Source organism: Muscardinus avellanarius (genome assembly GCF_963383645.1).
Source record: "Muscardinus avellanarius genome assembly, chromosome: X".
NCBI lineage: Eukaryota > Metazoa > Chordata > Mammalia > Rodentia > Gliridae > Muscardinus > Muscardinus avellanarius.
In genome coordinates this window covers 115,371,327-115,379,945 of record NC_137792.1, presented here as the reverse complement: position 1 = coordinate 115,379,945, position 8,619 = coordinate 115,371,327, and the positions used below count along the sequence as shown (strand labels likewise).

General features: G+C 30.6%; 1 protein-coding gene across 1 annotated transcript; it reads right to left on the bottom strand.

Moving 5' to 3' along the window:
• Positions 1-6,794: 6,794 nt before the first annotated feature.
• TENT5D (terminal nucleotidyltransferase 5D) lies at positions 6,795-7,967 on the bottom strand (the record flags this gene model as incomplete). Its single annotated transcript, XM_080718622.1, has 1 exon — positions 6,795-7,967. The coding sequence occupies one exon, from the start codon at positions 7,965-7,967 to the stop codon at positions 6,795-6,797; it is 1,173 nt and encodes a 390-aa protein (XP_080574748.1).
• Positions 7,968-8,619: the final 652 nt, after the last annotated feature.

Here is an 8,619-nt window from a genome sequence, read left to right as displayed (position 1 = left end):
TCCATACTTCCAATACTTAAACCTTTACAGAGTGGCTATACCATTGCTAAAAATGTTTAATCTTCCAGAAAATTATACTGTTGTTCCATCTCTCCAATTACTTTTTACTATACTCCCTTATTCTTCTAATAAAGGTTATATTCCAAACTATTTTTCATTCTGTAAAGTGATCAGTTATAATTATTGTTTGTATATGTGGTTAGTGTATACTGACCAGATATATTATCTGGTTCTGCTAAATATATAATGTGAATGTGGGTGTAAGGGGTATATTCAGTACTTCTAATGTAATTGTGACCCATTTCTCAGATTCTGCCCTTTTATTTATTTTGCCACCAATTAGATTCTTAAGTGATATGTTCTAAGTACCACCTATTTGAGGGTGGATGATAAGTAAGCTTTAACAATGTAAATAAAGTTAGAAAAATGAAATAATACAAATCATTTATGTATTTAGGCAATGTGGACAGCACTATCTGATGGATGGTATTATTTGCTGGTTAATGTGTTATAAAAATCAATTATACAGAGCCATAATATACTTCTCATATTTATGTATATAACTTCTAATTAAATCAATGGTGATTCTAGGCAAAACACAAAATAAAACTTCTAAGTAATTTTTGAACACATTGTAAATAATTTGATAGTATATTAAATAATAGGCATTCACTCATTTTGCAGTTGGTATACCACTGCAGTTTAACAGTGATTTTATTTCAAAACTCACTTTTTTTCTAATAACAATATCTACAGTGCTTTTTTCACATAGTGCACAAAAGCAGAAGACAAAGCATATAAGAGCTATCAGGTAAATAATAAAGATTACTATTACAAGACAGTCAATTTAAAAAAATAGTTTTCACTAAAAGGATCTTGCACTGTTTGATAACATTCTTAACAGTAACATACATTGTCCAAAATAGTACATTTACATCTCAGAATACGACATAGTAAAAAACTATCCTGATTTAACATATAGTAAACATTAAAGCAAAGATATATTTTACTCAATATCTCCTATGTTTATCCTAGTCTTGAAATACTTCTGAAAATTTTAATTTACAGAAACACAGTAATTTCTTAAGAACACTTCAACATTTTTGCATTAAAAGACCAAAATTGGTGATGTGAACTATAAGACTAAAAAGGCACCCGAAACTTGTATAAAGCTATATAATATATATATATATATATATATATTTTCTAAAGTACTGAAATACCTAATGTTAAAATGTAGGCATTTATTCTTGACGAAATAACAGAAAAAATCATATCAGCAATTTTATTGGGTTCTGGGCAACTACATTGAAATATTTTTATTTCCCCTGACAATAAACTCTTTCACTGATATTTTCTTTAATGCTAAATAATAGCATTTCAATTTATTGAAACTTAAAACACATCTTCAGGAGATAAACTTACGCATGGAATTTGCTTAGCTTTGGTGTCAGACTTTCTAACTTTAAATTTATTCTTTATCAGATGAGTTAGTTATTTTATATCTAGTGAAATAATATTGTAGAATTTGTCATATCTGAAGTTATTTTTATATGGTCTATGTGGAAAATCACAATTGTTCAATTAAGTGGACCATAAATAAATAATTATGGTTCACATTTCATTTTTCATTACTTACTGATATGTTTTTGGTATGAATTATTTGGATAACTGCCTTCTTTGTTATGTAAGTTGAGACATTTACTTAACCTCAGGAAGACTTTAAAAAAAACTTTATAGTTGCTTGTACTTCTAAAACTAGAAGCCAAAATTATTGATACAGATTTCACTCAATCTAAACAGGGATGTGAGATTAAACAATTAGCCACGAGTCATCCAAGAGAACATTAATTTTCAATTAAATCTAGTATCAGTATATGGATATAAAGTGAGTATAAGTTTTCAGAGGTAAATAGGATTTGTTTTAAAATGGCAGGATATTGTAAAAGATCAAGTCAGAGTTTGCCATTTCACCTTATAGTTTAGTATCAGTCATCTATAAAATAGAAAACTAAACTGTTTAGAATTTAAGGGTAAAATGAAAACAGCAATAAGAATGTCATCCAATAGTAGTGGTTTGACATATGGAAGATTCAGATAATCCAACAGGCTATTTCCAATCTTTATTGAAAAGATTTAAGCTTGTTGAATGAAGTATATAAAATATGCTGAAATTTAATTATTTGATAAATGTGATTTGCTAAATTGTCATTTTAATAATTTAAAATTTTAATGTAACATTAACACTATGGGAATTTTAAATGTATAAATTCATATGTGGGTTTTATTTCTAAAGGGTTAAATGTTTTTATTTATAATTTTTATATATTTGAACCTAAACTGAATATAAAAATTCTGAAGAATTATATAATAGCATGTAACACTTAAAATGAATTATTATTAAAAATTAGTTTATAATTTATACTAGTCTGAACTCTGGATGACACAATAAGCCAATTAAGTAATTTTTTCATTTATATTTGCCTAGAATTCCAGGGTTCTTCAAGAATTGAAAAGTGACTGTTTATCTCTAGAATTATAACTTTTAATTGGAAATGTTATTATATTCTAGTTAAGAGTATCTTGAAAAATCAAAGCTACAAATTTGGAATCTCTATAATGCACACCTGGACACTTACTTTTCTAGAATGGCATAATCTATGAACACAATCCTACCTGACTCAATAATTATGATATTTCCAGATTCTGCCTTAAGTAGAAACTAAACTTGGTGATACTGCAATCTCATATTTTTGTGATATATACAATAATAAATTGACCTCAGATTTCCTTTTTATATTTTTGCATCTTATCTGTGTTAGAACTGAGAAGATTAATAAATGAGAAAAACAGCGGAAAACAGAAGAAAATATAAACTTAATTTTAAGCAGGATGACTAGAGATAACAATAATGTACTGTATACTGCAAAAAGAAACTTTGTACCATAAAGGAATGAAATTTTAGGATATAAACACATTTAACATAATTTAAAAATTATGCAACACATGTGTATGAAAATATTACATAGTATGTTACTAATATGTATAGTTTTGTTTTTGCCTTTAAGCTAAAACAAATTTAAAAACACCTAAGACTTGTATTTAAGTAAAATGGATTACATGCCCAACCTTTGGAAACATCAGGATCACCAGGATTATTGAATTTTATATGTATTAAATTTATAGAATATTAAATAGCCTTTAATATTTCTAAATCATATAACTTTCCTTGGCATGGTTTCTATTTTGGTACATATATCATTTACCTAGAAGAAACAATGCCTTTCACTTTAAACATGTTTTTAGTTGCTTTCAAAAGAAGTCAATATTTAATCTTAAAAATTGTTATAATTTACAATTTTTTGCCTGCTGATAGTATCTGAAAGAATTTTACTTGATAGTAAATACAGAGTTGTAGTAAGTTGACAACAGCTATTTGAATTTACTGCTTGTGCAACCATGGGTTTTTGAAGGTAGTTCATCTTCAGGCCCCAATGCTATTTTATAAAACTCCTGAAACCATAAGGAAAATAATTTATGTAGAAAATTATTTGTAGTAGGCTGGTGACACATGCTTATAATCCTAATACTTGAGAAGCTGAGACAGTAGGATCACAGGGTTGAGGACAGAATCAACAACATAGTAAGACTTGGAAACCTAGCAAGACTCTGATTCAAAAACAAAAATAAAAAAGGCCGAGAGTACACCTCTGAGGTAGAACGTCCCTTGTTCCATCCTCATTTACACACTTAATGAAATCCTTTTGTTTAAGGAGGTCACATTTAAGGTGTAGAGAAAATTATTCAATTTTATTTGCTCAAACATTTGCTAACATATTTTGTGTTGACTAGTTATATTGAGGGAAGTGAACATTTGTGAAAACTTTTACAACGGAAAATGTAAAGGTCAATTGTTATCTAATATCAGTTTTAAAGAAAATTTTGGATGTGATGACAATATACAGGAATTTATATTTTAACTGGGATTTACAAGTTCAGAGTCTAATAGTATCTTTATGATTGTTTTTTACATCAAGGCCATATTTTATATAGAAAACTTTTGCTTAAGCAAGTACCATGCTATATGCCTGTAATCCCAGTACTTGGGAGGCTAAGGACAGTGCACAGTAACTTACTGAGATCTTGTCTCAAAATAAAAACAAAAAATAACTGGGGTATCACTCAGAGGTAGAACATCCCTAGGATGTACCACAAAAAAGAAACAAAACACAACAACAAAAAACTTTTGTTCATGCTGTCCTCTTATATAAAACTGCTAAATTTATATTAAAGACAACACTCTAACATTATTTACTGTCATTTTTATAGAGACTAATCTCCCCCACTGATATCTCCAGAGCTGTAGTAATGTTAATACAAGAATCCATCCCCAGGCTTCTGGGTCCACTAGTTGAGCCAAAGGACCAAGCATGGCTGGATCATATCTATTTATAATGTAAGGTAGACTATTTGTAGATCATATCTATTTATAATGTAAAACAGTTATTGGCAATTTAAAGAATGATTCAAATTCTAACCACCAGTCTAGAATTAAAACATAGGACATATGCTTTAGTGTAGTGGTTTTAAAAATAATGTCTATTAACTCCTTTAGGTGAAGAGGCTGACATTTATTTATAGAAAAGCTTTCCCATTTATTTTCCTAATGAATAGAATGATATAATACTGCTTTTCAGTGAGGTTAGCTTAATCCTGGAGAGACACTCATACAAAAATGAAGGCAAATATTTTTGTTTGTTGGCTGGGTACAAAGATGGTATCTATAGAAAGAAAGTCTGGGGAATAAAGCTATAGCTTGTTCCTCTACAAGAGCATTCCCATTCAAAAGGTTTGAATTCTCTCAAGAAAATGTTAGACAACAATTTTGAGCCTTTTTTTTTAAAACAAGGGAATCACATATGTACAGTGTTAAGAGGACGTACATAGCTTTCAGGCCATTCATCTCTTATGAGTAAAAGCTTTAGGAAAATCCCATGAAAAAAAATTTTTTAAAACAGCTGAATTTCTAATAATACCAAAGGAAGCTATGAGAGCACAGAGGGTATAACGTTTTTCCAACCAGCTTCGAAAATCTGTTATTCAGTATGACACTCTGGAAAATGCTGAACCTTTATCACTGACTTCATAAACATAGTTCCTATATTCTTAAATAACTTTCCTGTATATTTTGGAATTATATGTTGTTACTGATAAATACTTTCACTTTATGTGCATACACTCATAGTAACTGAAAAGTAAAGAGTTATACTTGGGGAAGAAAGAATTAACAATCATCTTTAGTCAATACAATATAGAGATCATGGAATTTTCTTTTTAATATAGTATTTATAAATTATTTGTTCCAAAGAGGGCAAATCCATGTGTTTAAAGCCACAAGGTTCTGTGATACACATGTAATTATTTAGAGATATACTGACAGTGTTACCATGGTATAGTATGTCAGAAATATTGATTATTTAAAAGTGCATATAAGGCATACTTCTTGTGTTCAATATTGTAATACAGATAAGGCAGGTTATAAAGTCCATAACACATTCGCAGAATATGAATACTAGGTCACATTTTGATGAAAAATGCATCTGATTGTCAGTGAAAACTTAAATGAACACTCGAAAAAATCAGAAGTAGAAATACTCAAATTTTCTGACTGTCTTATCCATATTCATTCAGGACAGTCCCCCTCTCTTATCCAGACTATACTGGTCGACGATTATTTTCTTTATGGGAAGGAGGATAGTTTTAATCCCTCTGGTAGTATTGCTAGTGGCACATCTGATGTAGTGAGTAGATATTCATGCAACTGCTGAATTTTGTTATGCAAAATCAAATGCTGAGGAGGCACTTGAGTGGTATATTAGACACTGCTCTTTGGTAATGGTAAAATGAAAACAGTGCCTCATTTAATAATAATTCAAATATTTCCACTTACTAAGTATTTCCAGATATATTAGGTTCTTGGTCAAGTAGGTCATAAAAATTGTAGATGACATGGCTAAAATCCTGTGTCATTTTTCCGTTTTTGCCATTTAGAGTTCCTTTTTAACAGATTCAAAGATGGCGATTTCACTATTTTCAAGTTATTCAGGGGCAAAAAAGAAGCCCTGCGTCATGGCATTAGTTATAGAGTTGTATGAAATTATTTTTCAGATCCACAAATTAGATAAATGACTTACGGTATAGATGATGTTACTAATGTCCACTGTTTTCCAGAATCGTTTTTTCCTGTGTTCTTCAAACTACAGTAGGATTTTGAAACAAAAACAAGTTGAGAAGCAAAATAAGGGCTTGCAAAGTCCAAGGTTTTAATACCTTCCCAATCTGTTGTCTGGAAAATTCCTACTAAATAGTAAAGATTCATTGATGGCATTACTCACTAGAAAAAATAAAGTAGAGCAAAGGAATGGATTGAATATAATTTTTTTGGCATTTGTCTTCACTATTCTTCTGGATTTTAAAATATGAGTCTTATATTTTAGTCAAAGATGCAGACATTTCTAACATATTCGTCACAGAAAGTTTGAAAGTCATTATTCAGTAATATCTGACAATCATTTCAATATTTGAAAGTTAATGAGTCAATATTTGAAATTATTTAAAGTTGTCAGTTTCCAAAAAATATTATATTTACTATGGTGGAAAAAGCTTAATTGATGAATAGTAAATGCACAAAAATAACTGTATAGAAATAAAAATAGATTTTAAGTTTTATAGAATTTTGAAACTTGCTTTTCAGAGATGTTTAACTAAAGCAGTTTCTATTGTATTTGAGTTTCTTAAACCATACCATTTGGCACATGAAAGTGCAATGCATGATATGGATGAAAGAAAATGGGAGGAGGTCCAGTTGTTACATAATAAGCAGGGTAACCTCCTTCGGCGACTAAATATGGAGCAGGTTGATAAAAGCAAGTTATATTGTCTGTATTGGGTAGAATATTCTGCTCTCCAAGTACTTTTAAAGCCATTAGGGAGATCATGTTGAGGGTCTGTCTTCTTTCATGACCCATAAGACAAACAGTGCTTTGGTTAACAACTCCATGCAAGGTCATAAGGTAGTCATATTTGCTCTTTTCTTCACCAATGAAATGATTGCGGAGGTATGATTCAATTTTCTTTTGCTGTTCTGCTACATCAGGAAAATCAATGAAGAATCTAGAACACATATAACGTTCTAGGGTCTTGATCTCTGTTTCACAAGCTGGTTTGAAGTCACGAACCAGTAAGTTGCTATACTTCAGAAGGCCACCACCTCTAATCTCTTCTGGTTTTCTAGTAGATATAAGCTTGTATGTTAAGTGGACCATTGCTTCTTGGAAATCACCATACATGCTTTCAGCTACTACAACAGGAGAGGATTCTTTGGTTAGCTTGACATTTTTGTTGCAGTAGAAGCCTAGCATTGCATCCAAAAGAATCTGAAAGGAATCTACACTAAACTCAAATTGTCGCCTAAGTGAATTCACAAATTTTAACTCTACATTCTTCCCGGTGTTATTTGAAAGAGAAATGAGACTCCAACGATCTTGTTTATTGCAAACTTTGACCATCTTCTGCACATAAGCTTCATTCATGGTCTTTAGAGTTATCTTTTCCTTTTTGACACCTTTTGGTAAAAAGTCCAGTAAGCAACCTAGAACTGAATCTTTAACCACCTGAAATTCTCGATCACTTGGAAGTTCAACTCTAAAAATAATGTCCAGATCTTTATAGCTGATTCCACTATGGCTTGCAAGTATGTAACTTGCTGTGGAGCCATTCAACCGGGTATCCTTAACAATAATTCCTTGTTCTATGAGTCGATCTTTCACAACATGAATGATGTCTTTTGGCTTAACCTCCATTGTAGGGAAATTTCCCCTTCCATGAATTGGAATTATATCATTTAACACGTGATCCAGTGTTATAACTTGCTCCCAAGTGAGATTACTGAATCTGATTTCAGACATTGTGAAGTGACTAGATCACTATAAAGAAAAATATTGGAGCAAAGTGTTAGTATCTTAAACCCCAGCTTCTTAAACCCAATTATAACTAAAACACATGAAAAAGTTAAAACTGACTTACCTTAAACATAAATCAAAGTGGTACACAAGTCAATTACCAATGTATATACTCATGTTTAAATTTACTAAAATAAAGGCTATAATAATTCTATCACAATTGTTAGATGCATTGGTAAATATAAATATATTTTTCAGGAATTATTTGGAGCTGTAAATATTACTGATGTAAAATGGTAGTCTTTTTCAATCTTTTTTCATGTAAATAAAATGATGATATTTGGTGGTATAAATTTTGTTCTCAGGATAATAATAATTATCCTCAATCATTAAGGTTAACTGTTCCAAATTTAATAGCTAATCTAATTACAGTTAAGTTATGAATTTAGCAGTTAATAATTATCCTCAATTAATCACTGAGGCTAACTATTATGAATTTAAAATGAGACTTGATAGCATGTCCGTGTTAGACAAAATGGACTATCAGAGTATTTAAAATAATATAAAGCTGCCGGGCGTGGTGGTGCACGCTTGTAATCCCCGCACTTGGGAGGCAGAGAGAGGAGGATCACGCAGGTTTGAAGCCAGCCACGTGCGC